The sequence below is a fragment of the Rhinolophus ferrumequinum genome, chromosome 25 (assembly GCF_004115265.2).
Source record: "Rhinolophus ferrumequinum isolate MPI-CBG mRhiFer1 chromosome 25, mRhiFer1_v1.p, whole genome shotgun sequence".
NCBI classification, from domain to species: domain Eukaryota; kingdom Metazoa; phylum Chordata; class Mammalia; order Chiroptera; family Rhinolophidae; genus Rhinolophus; species Rhinolophus ferrumequinum.
Window position 1 is genome coordinate 13862542 of NC_046308.1, and position 18778 is coordinate 13881319.

Consider the following 18778-nt stretch of genomic DNA (forward strand, 5'->3'; position numbering starts at 1 on the left):
TCCACTCATCTGAATTGTCCAGAATAGGTAAATTTGTAGAGATGGAAAGCAGAATAGAGGTAACCAGGGTCTGAAGGGAGGGGGAGTGGGGAGTTATTGTTTGATGGGTACAGAGTTTCTGTTTGGGGTGATGAAATGTTTTGGAAACAGATAAAAACATTTTGGAAACAGATAAAACCATTTTGGAAATAGATAATAGTGATGGTTGCACAACCTTAGGAATATACTGGGGGGGTGCCAAAAAAAGTACACATTTTAAGAGATATTTTTATTACTTTTCGAAGTTGAATTGAATTACGCTAGCAATGTGTAGTATGATGTTCACTCAAAAGATGGCGTTCATCAAATGAATGCTAGCATCATTCATTGTATTATAATTTTAACACAGTTTTTTTCTTTCTTAAAATGTGTATACATTTTTTTGGCACCCTCTGTATTTAATGCACTGAATTGTGTACTTAAAAGTGGTTAAAATGGCAAATTTGATGTTATATATATTTTACAAGAATAAACATAAGGAGGAGAGTGTGCTGGGGAGGCCAGAGCAGGGAGGCTGCCTGGGGGTGGGGAAGGGTGCCGTCTCCCTGGGGGCTTCCCCGACCTCTGTCTGCTGTGGCCCCACCAGGGTAGACGAGGTGAACTGGTCTCACTGGAACCAGAACTTGGGCATCATTAACGAGGACCCAGGCAAGAACGAGAGCTACCAGTATTACGGCTTCTCACACACTGTGGGCCGCCTCCGGAGGGGTGAGTGGAAAGACTGGGGGGTAGTAGGGGAGGGAAGACTCAGGGGTGCAGAGGGGAAGCCCTGGGCCAACCACATCACTAATTGGTTTGAGCAATCCCATCCCCTTTTTGGGACTCAGTGTTCACATCTGTGGAATGGGAGGGTCGGATGGGCTGACCGCTGAGTGTCCTTTGCTGCTTGTCAATGCCTGGGGTACCTCTCTTCCACTACACTAAGTGCATGAGACTCACTGGGGAGGTCATGGGGAGGACATGGGCACTCAGGCATTCTGACCTGGCTTGAATTCTGGTTCTCCCATTTACTCCTGTGCGCTCCTGGGAAGGCACCTTGACCTCTCTGAGCCTCAGTTTCCACCTCTGTAAATAGGGATAATATGTCCCCCTCTAGATCACTATGGTGTGCCCGGTATACAGTAGGTGCTCAATATATGCATGTGCCCTCTCCACCAACCCTCACTTCCGTCATGCTCATTATAGATCGCTGGTCCTCGGTGGTGCCGCGCGTGGTGGAGCTGAACAAAAACTCGAGCCCAGATGAGGTGGTGGTGCCTCTGGACAACATGGGAAACCCCAGCTGTGATGGCCACCAGCAGAGCTACCCCCCGAAATGGAGGACTGATGATGCCCCCCTCTAGGGGCTGTGGGCAGGGGCAGGGTCTCCAGCCTGCAGCCCAACCCCATTCCCTCCACCTGCCCATTTCTAGTCCACCTGCATTTCAGTGGGGCCTCTTGGGGGCTCCTCCACATGCTCCTTTGACCCCCAGAGGTGAGGGCCAGGCGGAGATGCCAGGGTGGCCCCAGGACCCTCTGGTCCCCAGGCTCCTGCCCCCAGCTCTGCCTCCCCACCTGGGCAAGGGGTTCCTGGCTGCCTGTCTCACTCCCATGGAGTCACATAAGCCAACACCAGGACCCCTCAGCCCACAGGGGCTCACCCCTGCCTCTCCATTATTTATTTGCCCTGCTCTCAGGAAAGCGGCATGACCCCCACCACCAACGGAACCTGCCAGAGGCCTCAGGAGCCCGTTCCAGGCGCGCTGCCTGCCAAGCCCCCAGCCCCACCCTGCGCCCTGGGCTGCATTGCACGGTGTGGTGGCTTTGCTGAGGGCCAGGTCCTCGGGTAGGGTCACATCCTCTGTACGTTCTGTAGAGGGTCTGGGGTTTGTTGGTGCTGAATAAATGTTCATTCACTGATGGTGGAGATGGTGGTGACCATGGTTGGGGGAGTGGGGACAGGCATGGGATGACAGCAGCAAGATGGGAGAGCTAAGCAATGCCTATGGTGGGGGCACGGAGATGTAAACGAGGGCAGTTGTAATGGCCAACGCGCTGGTTAGAGTGATGGTTCAAGGACTGGACTGGAGGAGGTGGTGGCCTGAGGGATGGGGGTGCTTGGAGTGGTGAGGGGAAGGTAGAGATGATGGAATGGTGGGAGAAGAGTAATACTGGTGGAGGTAACAGTAATGTAGGTGGGGGGAGAGTAATGCTGGTGGGGGGAGAGTAATACTGGTGGAGGTAACAGTAATGTAGGTGGGGGGAGAGTAATGCTGGTGGAGGTAACAGTAATGTAGGTGGGGGGGAGAGTAATACTGGTGGGGGGAGAGTAATGCTGGTGGGGGGAGAGTAATGCTGGTGGAGGTAACAGTAATGTAGGTGGGGGGAGAGTAATGCTCACCAGAGGATACTGGTGCTGTTCCGGGGCTCATGATCTCTCTTTAATAGAGAAAAGCCCGAGGCTCATCACCTCTGAAAGGCAGAGTTAGAGCCAGGAATGGCATTAACTTCTCCGAGACCACAGAGACCATTGGAATGGGGAGAGGTAGTTCCCGAGGGAAGTTGGAATGTTGATACCTGTGCTAGACTGTGTCAGTGGCCCCAATTTCCGACTCTTCCCTTTATGCTGTTGCAGTATAACTTTGTGCTGTGCTCTCACTGTGGTCAAAGCGTACATTCATTTCCCTGGGCTTGGCCATGTGACTTGTTTTAACCAATGGAATGTTAACAGACATACCTAGCCCTGCCCCTCCTTCCACCACCCCCACCCCCCAGAGGATGAGACATACGTGAAGTAGAGCTATGTCATCCCAGGCAAGCCTAGCTGAGATCAGAGGCACCCCACAGATGCATGAAAGAGCTGTTTTTGTTTTTGTATGCCATTGAGTTTTTGTGATTTTTTTTTAAGTGCAGACATCAATTTTGTGGCAATAATGGATACAGGCACTAGAAGAAATAGTAAATAGAACTTGGGCAGGCCAAAAATTGAATGTCTACTGCAGTCCATGTTAGAGACGAAGAGGCGGAGGCTCAGAGAAATGAAAATTCTCGCCTGGCTGGTAAGTGGTGGAGGTGGAATTTGAATCCAGGCGTTCTGCCCTCAGATCCCATCCTGGAGAGAAAACACTGATCTGAGGGCTGAGAGGTGATAAGGCCAGGTCCCTTATGCAATGAAGATCCTGGCTGTCACCTGCCACTTTTGCTGAACCTCTGAGACTGTCAGGTCCCATTTAGAGCCCTCTCCCTTTGAACATGCCCCTAACTTTATTCCAACAAGGATTTCTTATTATGTGCGTGTATGTGTATTTCATAATGATAAAGCACTTGTATGTCATATTTGACAGGAAGGCTTTTTTCATCCCAAGTTTAAAGCACTACTGGGAAATAATTAGCTCTACTAGAGTCAAAAACAATGGGGCCCCATCAGAAAAGACAGTCTCAGAAACTCTCAGATCTTAATTGAACAATTACCTCTTATGTCTATGAATAGTTCATTATTACATGCCCTGTTATTATTAGCTGTTATTATTGTTTTAGATGAATGCTGAGGATTTTTTAAAAATCAAAAAACTGTTTTCCACCACACTGTTCATCTCCCCCAAACAGACGCTTCTGACATTCCCAAATGTCGCCGTCGGCAGCTGGGCTCCACACCTTGCCCAGATAGCAGTGTATTCTGATTACTTCAGTTGGTTGGATGGGACAGTTAAATAGTCCAGGCCTCTGTTCATGCTGTTATTAATCTTTGAGTGAGGACATTTGCATGAGAATCAGGCACGCCCTACCTTTATTTTTTAGGACTCCCAAATCACTGGGCACAGTGGGTAGATCATTGTTCATCCCAAGTGTAGAGATTGAAACAAAAGGAGGTGGTGGTGATGGAACAAGAGGGCAGGAAGAGGGGCACTGGAGTGGAGATCCAAGCCCCTGGGATGGAGGGCGGGAGTCTGGGCCAGGGGAGCCTGAGCCGCGAGTCTTGTGTTCGTGGAGGAATCACAAGAAGGAAGAAGCAAATGAACGCAGATAAGGCACATACCATGTGTTGGGCATTCATCTCTCAGGGACCACGTGCAGAACTTACGGACTGCTGCTGATGCCTCCCCCGAAGTCCTGTGCCCTTTTCCCTATTTACAGCACCTCATTTTATTTAGCGTTCTCACCCTGGCTCAGGCAACCACTGTGACTCTATTTCCCTTACTAGGTATTGGTTGAAGAATAGCCATGCGAACCAGTTCTGACCCGTGAGACAAGAGAGCAAGTCTGAAGGAGGAGGAAGTCTGGGAAAATAAGAGAAATATAGGAAGATACTGTCTTCTCCTTTGCTGGGCACTGTCGTGTCTGGATGTGATGGCTGGAATGGCAGCCGCCATTTTGGGACCATGAGGGGCTTGGTGGAACAGAAACATGAAGAGGACATGGGTCCTTGGTGATACCCTCAAGTAACTAAATTAATCAACCCTGGGGCCACCCTACTTTAGGGCTTCTTATGATTGTTTGAGATAAGACATTTTATTTCTCATTTAAACCAGTGAGTCAGGGTTTCCTATTACTCTGCCCAACTCATACAGATACAAGAACAAATTTTTATCCCCACTTGAAAAAAGTGAGACCCAATGAAGTAAACACACTTGCCTAAGGACACACACAGCCTGGACATGGGGGAGCCAGGAGCTGAACGCTGTCTTAGGAGGAGAAACTTTGGTTGAAGGATATATATTTTTTTTAACTGCGCATTTTGGCTTTTCCAAAGCATGCACACAGTCCTTTTTCTCCACAGCAACAGGCTGTAATGGCTTTTAACAGGTGAGGACAAGGGAGGTTGGTTGGAGCTGAGATTCAAACCCAGATCCCCGGATCCCAGCTCACAGTCTTTTCAGTACCTCAAGGTGCTCAGTGACATCGGAGAGTCCCCCTTGCTCTTAGCCTTTCCCATTTGGGATGCACTTGCTGGATCCCACAGATTAACCTTTGGCCCTGCTCAGGGTGGGGCAGCTAATCCTGAGATTGGCCACCAGGGGCCACTGTAGTCACATCCAGGGGCCTCCTCAGAGGCCTGAGGGAAACTTAGAAGCAGGGGACATGGTTGGAAGAGCCCCTAGCTGAGCTCCCCTTAATTGTGCCCTGAGGCTTAAGACTCAGGAAATCCCCGACTCTCCAGCACCCCACCACTACCGCTACAAGGAGAGAAGCTGGCCTAGATCCACCTCTGGAGAGTCTAGGACCTAGTTGCTGTGTGCCCTCAAGAAAGTTGCCTCCCCTCTCTGAACCTCACTTTTCAAAATAGAGGTACACATCCCCTCTTCTCAAATGAGGGCTCCCTCTCTCCCTGTGAGTCTTCTCCCTCTTTTGGGTCTACTTTGACGGCGGACAAAGACCATTTAAGGTGTGGTGGCCCCAGAAGTGAGGCCCAACATTTCCAGGTCAGGTTTGGATTCCAGTCCTTGCTCTGTCACAAACTTATTATGAGACTTTGTATTGCAGTTGGGAAAACCGATCAAGTCTCTCCTCTCGGGTTCTCAGTTTCATCAATTGCAATACAAGAGGCAGGACTCTGAAGTCCTGAAGTCTTGTTTGTTCCTTGGGATGTAATAGAAACAAAAACTTAGATGATCAAAAAAGTTAGGGAAATGCTGAATTAAAGTTGAAAGGGTGTCTTGCCTACAGGACTTTTCAGAGCCTTTAAAATGCTAAGGTGATTTGTTTCACTCCAAGTGGGAGGGGAGATTCGAATCTGTTTCTCAAACTTGTGTGACCTGGAAACCCAACTTTCCAAGGTGACAATCATCTGGACTAGGTGATGACAGAAATAACACATCTAACTTTTGGGGCATCTCTTACCTAACAGGCTCTGCGCTGCCTGGGGGATTTGACCACCCAGCTCCTATGTTCAGCCCACATGGTACGTGCTTTGTAACGTTAGCCTCACTTTACAGTTGAGAAAGAGTCAGCTCAAAGTGGGCGATCACTTGCCAAAGGCCACATGCTGGTGAGGGGCAGTATCAGGATCGGAACCTCCAGGCACCCACTGCCCTCTGCTGGGGGGGGTGGGGGTTGCCTCTCACGGACAAATTTGCCCTGTCATCCTGATCACACATCATCTGGTGCCATCGCAGTCTGTCAGGTGCCACCATGCCCTTTGACAGGTCAGGAATTGAGACTCAGAGAGGCCACACAAGTCGTCCCCGGGTCACACATGGAGTCTATGGGATTCTGATGTCTCTTCCCCTCCTCCTGCCACCCTCTGGCAAGCTGGTGATGGTGGTGATGTAAATAAAATATTTTGTTCACTGGGCTCGCCCACCTCACTGGCCACGTTCCATCTTCCAGGGGGCTGGTGGGGACGCCCAGACCCTTTAAGAGAGCCCGGATGCGCAGGCGCAGTGCAGCGGAACCTTGGCGCGCCCGGAACGGGCGCAGTCCTGGCTGCAGCTGGGACCTGAGCCTTACAGTCGCTGTTTCGAGGCAAGTCAGGGGTCGAACTTGTCTCAGCTTCCCCTTCCAGAAACGGGACTGCTCTAAGTGCTGGGCAATGAGCTAAGGAAACACGGAGCCGCCCTGGAAAGGTCAGTGTCCCTATAGCGATCCCTCTATGCAGGTGTTTGCGGAAGCTCTCACGCCGCTCTGGGACAGCTCTGATGTCTCTGGGAGATGTGGCGATCTTTTAATAGTTGTTGTGACAGTTGGTAACAATATAGTCGAGGTTATGTGCCAGCCACATGTCGCTACTATGCTGGACTGCTTAGCTTTAAGTGGTGTGAGACCAAGAGCTAAATGGAAAGGAGGGGTGTCCCCGGAGAGACTTAAGAGACAGAGGAAGGATTGCACCTGGTTAAGGGGCTGGACCGGATGGCAGATTCTCCCCTCTGCTCCTTCACCAGCCCGAGGTCTGGCAGCTAGAGATGTGGAACTCAAGGCTGGACTAAGGTTCTGGAACCAAACAGGCCACGTTTGGGGGTTGGCAGTGGTTTTATGTTCTGTGCGTAGAGTGGTAGTTAAGAGCTCTAACTGAATCAGAAAGCCTGTGTTCCTTCTATTCCAGCTGCTTCTCCGTTCTCCATCCTCAGCTGTGTGGCTTTGAGCAAATCACTGCCCTTCTCTGGGCCTTACTAGCCTCATCTGTGACATGGGAAGGTGCACCTGTATCACCTGTCGCGCGTGTGCCTGCACAGGTGTGAGGACTATATACAATAGGTCCACAAATAGCTTTATTTCGATCGATGATGTTTCGTTATCACGCTGATGAGATGCCACAGGAACTTAACTCTTGTTTATGTCAAGTGGCCTATGGAGACCTCGGTTTTGTCATACATCGTTTTGCTTCAAGTCGGAGACCCTATGGACATTAAATGAGGGCTTACTGTACCGTTTAGCGCTGCAGCTGGTGACCAATCTGCCTGCAGTGATTGTGGGTGGTTGGTAATTGTAGCAGCGATAGTGACATTCTCATTGTCACCTGTGCTGCCCCTCCAGTGTTGTCATCAAAGGTGATTGTATAAAGGACAAGGGTGCCGCGATGTTGGAGAGCCCTTTGAGATCAGCTAGCTCAGCTGCCGGGGAGAAGGAACCCTGCCAAGGCACCCCAGGAGCCTGTGCCAGGCCAGGGCTAGAACCCCAGCTGGGCCTGGGGCCGGGCTCAGATTGTGCCACTCACGTGCCCCAACCTACCCTGTACACAGACCTGCCTGGCAGAGGACGGTTTCCCAGGACAGGAGGTGGGTCCTTAGCTCCCACCTGCAAATATGAGGGACCTGGCCTGGAGGGTGGTTCTAGTCTCACCTCCATCCCCTCTCTGGATGCCCTAGTGTGGGTGGGCATGGCAGTGGGCGCAGGATGTGGGGACCTGGGCTACCCTGACATCATGTTGGTGCTAAGGTGGTCCCTAGGATCAGGCCAACACCCAGCCGTAATGGCTGTAGACCTTGCTGCCCTGCCCCCTCCCAAGTACCCACACTGCTTTTGTCTCCTTGAATTCCATCTCTGGTCTGGTTGGGAATGGAATTTCAGGGCCACTCAGAGTGGCAGTAGCAGGATTTGAACCCACATCTAGCTTCCGAGGCTGGGTCTGCTGGGCTTGCCTGCCTCCAGGGGCATCCCCAGGTGCTATGACGCCCCCAGGGGTGTTTCTGCTATGTCTGAGGGTGGAGGCTGGGGAGAGGATGTGTGTCTGGAGGCAGCCTGATGCAGGACGTGGGGTTGATGCCTCTTCCCATCTCCATGGCTGTTTTTCGCCTTCTCTGTGCCCTCATCTGTAAAATGGGGATGGTTTTATTCTATGCCTGGGAGGGGTGTTGTGAAGCTCAATTATGTGAGGTCAGAAAAGCACTTTGTCACCTGCTGTCTACACAGTTTATGTTTACTCACAGTGGCGTTCCACACAGCACTGACTTACCCAGCTCGTCCCCCTGCAGGACTCTGCTCTCCAGGGCATGAGGTTCCTGGTTCATTGACCCAGCTCAGAAGGGCCCAAGTCCCGCCCTGGACATGGCCCCTGCCTCTTGGAGCCTCCGTTTCCTGCTCCATGTTCTGCCAGGCTCAGGGGCCTGGACTTAGGGAGGTGGATGTCCCCACTGCAGGGTCACATCCAGGGAGTCCCCTCTGTCCCCACCTCTGCCAGGACCTCACCATGTCGGGCATCCATGCAGAGCGCCGGGCATGGGAAGGGAGGCCCGCATCAGACTGGGGACTCCCCAGTTCCCTCTACCCAGATGTCAGTGGAGAAGGTAGGGACAGGACGTGAGGAAGAACCTGTGCTGTGAGATTCAAACCCCCAACTTTCAGACCTGCTGTGTGACCTCGGGCAGGTCACTTCACATCTCTGAGCCTCAGTTTCTTCCTCTCGAATACCCACTCCATTGTAAGGAGTGTTGAGGCCCCAACAAGACACATTGTATATGGAAATGCCCAGCACACAGCAAGTGCCTGATAAACGCTGAGCTCCCTGGGGTGGGGTTGGTTACTTGCACACCCCCAGGCTCCAGGGAATGAGCTGTGCTGGGGCTGGCCAGGGAGAAGACCACTAACCAGCCACTTTGGCCTGTCCCCAGCCACACTGCCCCCATGGAAGCCTGGAGCATGCCAGGCTCAGTGGAAGAGCTGGGAAGGAATTCAGTAATGTAGGGGGACGCCACCCCCAGACCACATGTGCACTATTCAGGGATGGAGCCAAGGGCCTGGGATCGGTTCCATCTCAGCTGCTCTTCGTATGGATCGCTGGCCTGCCACGTGAACAGGGCAAATGACAGTGTCCACCTCGAAAGAGCTGGAAGAGTAAATGGAACACCGAATGCAAAGTGACCCAGCACAGCGGGTGCCAGGAGGCTCGGGGCTGCTTCCTTGGGGCTCCAAGCCTGGTCAGCAGGGGAGGAGACAGCCCGTTTTACTCCTAAGGGGAGGAAGAAAGAAAACACAAAACAAGAGCTACAAAACAATCCCACAGCTGAGACACCATCTGTGTTTTGCTTTTTTCTTTCTCTTCGTTTTTAAAACAATATAGTGCAGACCGCACTTCTCACAGTAGAATATAATGGTCAATTTTAGTATAAAAAAAAAACATTCTCAGAGATTTGTAAATGCACTTAGTGCTTGAACAGGCCTTGGAGAGAGATACAGTACCGCTTCTGGAGCGCCAGAGGGGCCAGGACTTGGGGAATTTGGGCCTTGGGGACTCAGTGGGGGGGACCCCTGCCTGTCTTCCCCTGCTTGATGAGCAGGCCTTGGAGGGAGCTGGCTGGAAAAGAGTTGCACTGGGTCTCCCAGTTAAAACCAGAAGGTTGCCCCCTCACTGGCTCCTAGGAGAAACCCTGAAGAGGGCATCCTATGGTCCTTCTGATGGGGTCTTAGACGACAGGCCCCTTGTTAGCCCCTATGGTACCTTTGTGCGAATAGGGAAATGGCACCCCTTCCTCAAGATTCGGAAAATTGCTGTAATAAATATACAAGTCTAGGATGCAAGTGGTGTCTCCTTGGATGAGGTGCCCTTGTGCAGTGCACAGCCTACATAACTGTGCCCAGCAGCCCTGTACGATGTACTGGAGAGAACGGGAAAGGTGGTAGTCCGGGGTTTGGAGATGTGGGATGGGGGTGCGATTTTTCTGTGTTGGGAAGGAATGGGGGGAGGGGCAGGAGAGTCTAGAGGAGGAGGTGCAGGGGAGCCAGTAATAGTCCCCGGAGCCTCTATTCGAGTGGTCTTCACCTGGATTGGCCAGTGGAGGACACTGAGGGCCCAGTGACTTCTTACAGTCCCCCTGTGCTCCTTTTCCAGGCTACTGGGGGGCTCGTGGGGGCAGACGCTACCTGACCCCTGGGAGCTACTTTGACCTCACTCTGACTCCAGACCATCACCTTTCTTCCTTCATCCCACCCTGGCCTGAGCTCCTCTCCTGGGAGAGCCAGGAAGAACCACTCCTATTTTTAAGTGGTTTCTCTCCCCCTGCTGCTCTGCCAGTGTGGATGGAGGAAGGCATGGAAGTCAGCAGCTGCCCCAGAGCCTCCCCGTGTCCTGGTAGCTGACAGGGGGAGGGGCCTTGGTGAACAAGGTCACCCGGCCAAACCCCAGCAGGCCCGGCAGCAGCCAGCCTGGCTTCCCTGTGGGCATCGGTGGGCACAGGGCGTGCCCCCACCCTGCCCTGCGGCCTGCCTCCCCCCTATCGGTGCCCTGTCCATCTGTCCGCGCGTCCGCCGGGCGGGCCTTATCTGTAGACTGGCAGGCGGATGTGGGCGTGCTGGTGGTCGAGCAGCCGGGGCACTGCCACCGTCTCATAGCCCTTGCCCAGCATCTGCTCCTTGATGCAGGGTGGCCGGATGTCGTTGATGAGATACTCCAGGGACTGCAGGCTGCTGCTTAGCACGGCCGTGTTGCACACGCTCTTGCTGGGCAGGCCTGACAGTGCCTCGGCGGGGGGCCCCGCCAGGTCTCGGGCCACTCCAGGACCCAGCTCCGTGACGGCCACCGCTGCTGGGTTGTAGCAGTCGCTGGTGGGGGTCACCAGCACACTGTTCCAGGGGGCGGCAAAGTACTGGCCCACTGTGAAGCTGGTGGGCAGCCCCACGCTGCAGTTGAGGGGCGACCCACTGGCCCTCTCATACGCCCGCCCCCCGCAAGCCTCGGGGGACTTGTTGGCCACCGTGCCACCGCTGTAGGCCCGCAGTGGCTGGGGTGGTGGTGGGGGTGGCTTCTGTGGCCACAGCAGGTAATCCAGGCCGCTGTCCACGTACCCTGCAGGCTTGGTGGCCCCCGCTAACGTCAAGGCGGCAGTGCTTCCCTGGCCCAGCTCGGTGCCTTTCCGGCAGTCGGGCAGGCCGGCAGCCGCCGAGTAGGCCATGCTGGGGAAGCTGGGCACAGGCCCGTGCTTGGCCGGGCTGGGGTGGGGCACGGCCACGCCCTGGCAGGCAGCGGGCACGGCACCTGGGGCCTGGCACTGCTGGTTGAGCTGGTAGAGCAGGCTGTGAATGGAGGGCAGGTTGGAAGGCGGCAGGGCCATGCCACGGCCCGGCAGAGGGATGACGGAGGTGGCAGTGGCAGCAGCTGTAGGCAGCCCAGGAGGCGGGGCGGGAGCCTCGGGGGGCTTGGGGTAGGCCAAGGGCCCCAGAGTGCTGGGTGCTGGGTAGGGTGCAATGCCCACCTGCACGGCAGCCGGTGACAGCTTGGTCCGCTTGCCCTCGGCGCTCTTAAGCACGCTTTTGGCAGACCCCGCGGGCGCGGCCACGCTGGAGGAGGAGACGGCAGCCTTGACAATGGCCAGCAGGCCCTGGTAGCCGGCGGCGTGCTGCGGGTAGGGGCTGTAGCGCTGGCCGCTGGTGTCGTAGCCGTTGACGGTGCGGCTGAGGTGCTTGTGCTGCGGCACACGGATGGTGGTGGGGAAGATCTTAATGGACAGTGGGCTGTTGGCCACCTTCTCAGCGTAGGCGTCCAGCTCGGCGGGGCTTGGGTAGCGGGAGGAATGCATGGAGCTGGCCACCGTCTCGCCTGTGGGGACAGGTGAGGAGAGCAAAGCGCAGGTGAGCACCAACCTGGTGACATGGGGAGGCCGGCAGCCACACCCTCCAGGGCTCCCCAGGACTCCTGGAGCTGCAGGCCACCCTCCCCTCACTCATTTCTCCTTTCATCCGTTGGCTCCTTCATTCACTCCTACATTTTTAAGCTTTGGATCAACGTGCAAAATATGTAAGCAGAGCCGCACACAGAAGCTTGCTGAACTTTCACCAATGGGACCCGCTTGTATAACAACACCTAGGTCAGGGGACAGAATGCTGCTGGTCCCCCAGGGGCCCCCTGCACCCCCTCCCAGTCACTAGCCACGCCCAGGTGAGCGGCTCTCTGACTTCTAACCACATGGACTAGTTGTGCCTCGTGTTTGTCCGTGGAAAGATGGACTCATGCAATGCACGAGCATTTGTGTCGGCCTCTATCACTTAAGGCTGTTGTTTGAGAGATCCATCCGGGTGGCCATGGTTTGTTTTTCGCATTGCTGTGTGCTGTTCGTGTCTGACTACATCACAATTTATTCATCCTACCTCCTGTTGATGGCATTTGGGTCGTGTCCAGTTTGACGCTGATACAAATGGTGTCCCCGCCCCCGGTGCATGTATTCAGTGAGTTTTGGGAACACGCCCAGGAGCAGAATTGCTGGGACACAGGGGAGGCGAATGCTCAGCTTTAGCAGAAAATACCCTAACAGTTTGCCAAAGAGACTGTGCCAGGCTACACGCCCACCAGCAAAGCACAGGGGCTCGATAGCACAATACCTCAACGGCGCTTGGTATTATCTGTCTTTGTATCTGCCTTGGTGTCGTCTGATGAATGTTTACTCCTCCCTATCTTCTCGGTGCCTGCCTTTCCTCATCTGTAAAATGGGATGCTTCTGTGAGTTGCTCCGTGAACAGAGCTCAGCATGGCCGGCGTGGGGAGAGGTGGCGCCAGTGGGCGCTGCTGCTGTTGGCTTTCATCTGGGCTCACCTTGTCTTGTTCAGTCAGTAGGCAGGTGAGAAGGAGGGTCCCCCAGTCCCTCCCTGAGTCTGCCTGTCACCTGCAAGGCCAGTGTGGTGGCCACTGCCTTTTTTGTGAGCTGTTGGCATGAGGCTGAAGTATGTTATTTGTGTGACAGGCTGACTATCCCCACGGTCAGTGGGCACAACTGGCCACGGGGGAAGCAGGTCACTGGTGGGCAGACCCCCTTCTTTCTAAGCTCCCTCCCCCAGTCCTGAGACAACCCTCGGTGCCACCCAGGACCCTCCCCAGGTGTGGGGACTACACGAGGCAGACAGTCCCCCTGCTTGGGCTTTGGAGGGCCTGGTTGTGGGGCTGTGTGGCCTGGTTGAGGCTGTTTCCCCACCTGTGGAACAGGGGTAATGATCGTGCCAGGTCTGTGGGGTGGCCTCGAGGAAAGACTGCACCAAGTGGCCCAGCAGGGGGTGAGGTGCACAGTAGCTGTGGGGTGATGGTGTCCTCTCTGGGCCCTTAGGCAAGGAGGACAGTACAAGTTCTCCCAGGCATCCTGCCTTCCTCCCAGGGCCCACCAGTGATTCCCCGGGAATTTGGGAGGGGGGCTTCACGACACTGAGCCTCAGTTTCATCATCTGTAAAATAGGGGTGATACTGCTGCTAACGCTACCTCCCACGGTGGCTGTGAGGGTTTAACCAGTCACGTGCCGGGGAGCACGTTAGCAGAAGCAGGTGCTCTCCTAGTGTGAGTTCGTAAGTACCCTCCCTGTCCGCCTGGGCAAGGGCGTTCCCGGGAGAGGAAGGGGCAGGGGCGTGTGCACAGGTGGGCCTGGCATTGTGGCTGGGGCAGTGTAGACACCATGTTCCATCCTTCCAGGGCCTCACCCGCAACTCCCTCATGGGCTCACAGCCAGTCCGGGCAAAATGTGTGCTGTGATGGGGAGGGCAGACCGGATGGGGACGTGGGGGAGCCTCACCGAGCCAGGGCTCCAGGGATGGCTTTTCAGAAGAAAGAGCACCCCAGTTAAGGTGATGGTGAAAGGGGTGAGGAGGGAGGAGAGAAACGTATTTCAGGCAGAAGAAACAGCGTGGGCAGAGGTCCAGCGGTGAGGAAGCATGTCTGGGTGGGAACCGTAAATAGAGAGCAAGCAGAAGCCCAGAGCAGCGTGCAAAGAGCGAGAGAGGTGGCTCGGCAAGGGGTGCGTGGGGCCAGAGCACAGGGGTGGGACGCTCTTCCTTGCAGGGCAGTGGTTCTTAAGGGGCACTCCTGTCCCCCAAGGCACACTGGCAATGTCTGGAGACCTGTTTGGTTGTCACAACGTTAGGAGGGGGTGCTACTGGCATCTAGTGGGTAATGGTCAGGGGTGCTGCTAAACACCCTATAGTGCACAACACAGCCCCCACCACAAGGAACTGTCGGCCCCAAGTGTCAGCCGGGCCCCAGGGCGTCAGCAGCCAGGGGAGGTTTTAATCGGAGGAGGGCAGGGACAGGGCCAGACATGAGTGTTAGGAAGGTCATTCGATCTGCCTTGGGGTGCAGGGATGTGGTCTGACCTAGGCAGGGCAGCAGGGAGGGCAGAGGTAGGCAGTACCAAGCACCCCGAGTAGGCTGGGGCAGTGCCCTTCCGTCCCTCTGGCCTAACCTGGGCCAGGCAGGTAGAACTGGCCACGGGCCCCCATCCTGACCCTGCCTGGGGCAGCCCCCACCTAAGTGGCCTAAAATAAACTCAGTGTGGAGAATGGAAATGTCACTTTGGCCAACGGGGGAATCTTTCTCCGAGATTGGATTTAAACTACATTATACAAGCAATTTCATGGGCACTTAGCACCGCTCGGAGAGTCCCGCAAAAAAGGGACCAGCTCTTCATTTACCAGTCATAAATCAGCAGTTGCTATAATGAGCACAAAAATGTCACTTTTATGCAATTTTACAGATGAACAAAACTGGTGAAATTAACTGTGGTAACCTACTATAGTCAGCAAAAGCGGCTGCTGGGGAAAAAAAATTTTATCTGCATGTATTTCTGTTCCTCTTAAACTCTCTTCCCAAGCAAGTTTCTGCCATTGTGGTGTGAAAACTCATTTGTCCTCACCATTATACTTTCATTTGGAGTTTATCTTGAGTATCCAATGAGCCACCAACTGTGAAAATGATTAAATCTACAAAATCTATCTAATGGATGGAATAAATTAGGTGTTTCAAACTTTAAGAAGAGGGGGGTGGGAAAGCAATGCCTGTTTCTAGTTTCCGTTCATTGAAAGAAGGGGCCTATGTGGCCCCTGATTGGTCAACAGGGCAAGAGTGGGTTGGTGTCTATAGCTTTTGTTGGAGCCGATGGTGGTGCCATTGTAACACAGAGCCTGCCCTTTGGTGAGCGCTTAGGATGTGCTGGGCTCTGGGCCTATGGCTTTTCTTGGCTCCCTTTCTTTGGAGCACCTGACAGCGCTGAGAGGTGGGAGGTGGTCCCCATTCCACAGCAGAAGAAGCAGATAAGTTGTGGCATTTGGCAGGTGGCCTCCAAGACCTGCCATGCCCCCCACCCCAGTGATTCTCACCTCACGGTATTCATGTCCTTGTACGGTACCCTCCCACTACAAACGGGGCTGAGCTGCATGACCTATGAGATACCGTGGAAGTGAAGGAGTGTAATTTCCAGGGCTAGGTCATAAAAGGCACTGTGGCTTCCTCCTTGCTCATTCTCTCTTGGACGACTTGCTCTGGGGGAAGCGGCTGCCACACGAGGACACTGGAGCAGCCTGTGCGGAGACGCACATGGGGACCAGCCGAGGCCTCCTGCAACAGCACGTGAGCCTTCTCGGAAGCGGGTCCTCCAGCCACAGTCAAACCTTCCGATGACTGCAGCCTCACGAGACACACAGAGCAGAACTGCCCAGCTGAGCCACGCCTGAAGTCCTGATCCACAGAAACCACGAGAGATGCTGCATGATTCTTGATGTTTTATGCCACTAAGTTTTGGTGCAACTTGTTATGCAGCAACAGATAACTAATACAGGCCCCCATTTTACAGATGAGGCAATGGAAGCTCAGAGCTTTCTGAGACCACACCCTGGTACGGGGCACAGCTCGAATGGGGACTGGCCTGCTTTCCAGGTCATCTTCAGGTCCCTCTCCCGTCCCTCCCTCTGCACCCGGGGGAAGCCAGGAGACTCATGAGGTTCTCACTCTTCTTCCAGAGAATGAGGAGGACAGTCCTGAGGAGGGACCATAAAGTCAGCCGGAGGTGACCCCCCGCCCGGGGCCACACGGGCAGGCAGCTCTTACTCCTACCCTAGGCTGCTGCCTTGCTTCTAGAGACTGCCAGCTCGTGGCCTGAGCCGGTCTCACCTGGACACAGGCTTGGTTGGGCCTGCTCAGTGCTCTTTGGTGTTTTGGATGTAAGAAGCTTCAGGTGGACAGGCAGGTCACCAGAGTCCCGTCTCAAACCTGGCCTGGCTGCCATGCCGCTGTGGCCCCTGCTTTATGCCTTGTTCCTGCAGAGCTTTCTCCTGAGCCACCCAGGGTGCCTCAAACCCAGCCTTTTCCACCAGAGTAGCCGTGGTCGTGGCTTGGGGTCCCGGCCACTCAGACCAGCCTGGGCTCCTGACCCCAGCTTGGCTGAAGGCTCTAGAGCCTCCCTGGAGGTGGGCCCGGCCACCAGTGTTCGGTGCCATTCCGTAGCTTTGCTTTGGCAAATATAATGACACAGTAAAAGGCCTCACATGAAGGAACCAGCTGAGCCTGCGGTCTCGGACAAGCTTCTAAGTGGTGGTGAGGATGGGGGCAGCATTCACAGGGTTAATGTGGGAGGGGCCCATGGCCCTGTGGGCCCATTGGGGAACCGCAGGGCCCAGCCTCGAAGCTATTTCCTCTCTGCCTTCCCTGAGTCCCCTGTTGGGTGAGGGGCCTGGGCTTCATCACTGCATGATTGCTGGGGGTTTGTCGCTCTGAGGAGCCCACCAGACGTGGTTCCCTGAGCTGGCTTGTTCACTGCTGTGTCCCCACTCACACATACTAGTGCTCAAGAATGTGGTATTGAATGGATGACGAGGCTGTGGCCAGCTAGACGTATCCAGACCCTGTTCACTGCCAGTCACAACACCTGGGAGGAGCTAAGCCAGACGCAGCTCCATGGACCACTGCCTTCCAGAAGCCTCCCTGCAGCCCCACAGCCTCTGGATGTTTCCTGAGCCCAACTGTGTGGCAGCAGGCACTGCCTTGGGCCTTGGAGATGCAGCAGCTATCAAAGCAAAGCAAAGGCCTATCCTCACGGGGCTGACCGCCTAGCGTGGGGAGACAACGCTGTGTAACATGTCAGGCAGCGGCTCGCCCATGGACGAGAATAAAGCGGCTCGGTGCGCTGGTTTTAAAATATGTCCACAGAGTCTGTGACACACCCCCTACAAAGGGTGGCACCTGATTTCCCTTCACTTGGACTAGCTGGGCGGCTCGATTCCACTGAATAGAAGGCATGGTGTGGGTGATTTGGCCAGCACCCACCACGCGATGTGTGAGTGGGTGATTTGGCCAGCACCCACCACGCGATGTGTGAGGGAGCAAGCCTCAGGAGATCGCAGCCCCCAGGCCGGGGCTTCCAGCAGATGCCCTCCCCTCCCAGCGACATCATGGAGCAGGGCTTCCATCCTCATTGGGCCCTGTCTGTATTCCAGAACATTCTAAACGGCTGTTGGACGCCATTGAGTTTTGGGGTAATTTGTCACACAGCCCTAGTAGTATTTGTCACACAGCAGGGTATTGAGGACCGAGAGTGACGAGATGGAGGGGTGCCTACTTTGGACAAGGTGATCAGCGAAGAAGCCTTCTCTGGTAAAGTGGCTTTGGAAGAAAGATCAGGAGGTGAGGGAGTGAGCCACGTGGGTGTCTGATGAATGGGCGGTCTTGGAATGGGGCGAGTGAGCGCGAAGGCTGAGGGGAGTGGGCGAGGCGCGTGAACGGAGAGTCAGCAGGGGAGGGCTGCAGAAGATGAACGGGAGAGGTGGGGGCGTGCAGGGGTCTAACACCTGTTGGAATGGCTATTATCACAAAGACTAGAAATAACAAGTGCTGGCGAGGATGTAGAGAAAAGGGAACCCTCGTGCACTGTGGGTGAGATTGCAAATGGGTGCAGCCACGATGGAAAGCAGTAGGGAGGTCCCTCAAAAAATTAAAAATAGAGCTACCTTATGACCCGGCAATTCACCTTCTGGGTATTTATCGAAGGAAATGAAATCACTGTCTTGAAAAGATATCGGCACCTCCTTGTTCACTGCAGCATTACTTACAACAGCCAAGACACAGAAGCCACCTAAGTGCCCATCGATGGATGAATGGGTAAAGAACATGTGGTACATATTCACAATGGCGTATTATTCAGGCATAAGAAAAGAATGAAATCTTGTCATTTGTGGCAATGTGGATGGACTTCAAGGGCATTATGCTAAGTGAAATGAGTCAGAGAAAGACAAATACTGTATGATCTCACTTATGTGTAAAATCTGAACAATACATATTTAAAAAAACCAAGCTTACAGACACAGGGAACAGATTGGCGGTTGTCAGAGGGAGGCAGGGTGGGTGGAAGAAATGGGTGAATTATTATTATTGTTTTATTTTTTAGTTAAAAAACAAAAACCAAAACAAAACAAAACCAACCTCAAGTGCCCTGTGAGGCCCTGGGCTATTGTTCCACATCGGATGATGGGAACAGAGAAGAGCTAGGACCTGACCCCGGTTTTAACAGGAGCCCTCAGGCTGCTGGTTGGAAAATAGGCTGGAAAAGGGGCATCAGGAAGAAGTCCTGGGAGTAGCCTGATGGTCCCCAG

General features: G+C 54.3%; 2 protein-coding genes across 3 annotated transcripts in view; one reads left to right on the top strand and one right to left on the bottom strand.

Annotated features, from left to right (window-relative positions):
• TRPV4 (transient receptor potential cation channel subfamily V member 4) overlaps positions 1–1922 on the top strand; it is a 33708-nt gene extending 31786 nt beyond the window's left edge. Inside the window, exons 15-16 of one of the 2 annotated variants that reach the window (XM_033098558.1) lie at positions 626–747; positions 1225–1922. In XM_033098558.1, coding sequence (XP_032954449.1) covers positions 626–747; positions 1225–1382 — 280 coding nt within the window. In that variant the 3' untranslated portion in view covers positions 1383–1922. The remainder of the gene's footprint in view (positions 1–625; positions 748–1224) is intronic. The other variant, XM_033098559.1, reaches the window with a different exon arrangement.
• Positions 1923–9467: 7545 nt separating this feature from the next.
• Positions 9468–18778, bottom strand: part of FAM222A (family with sequence similarity 222 member A) — a 57104-nt gene continuing 47793 nt past the window's right edge. The window contains exon 3 of the mRNA XM_033098191.1: positions 9468–11983. Coding sequence (XP_032954082.1) covers positions 10707–11983 — 1277 coding nt within the window. The 3' untranslated portion in view covers positions 9468–10706. The remainder of the gene's footprint in view (positions 11984–18778) is intronic.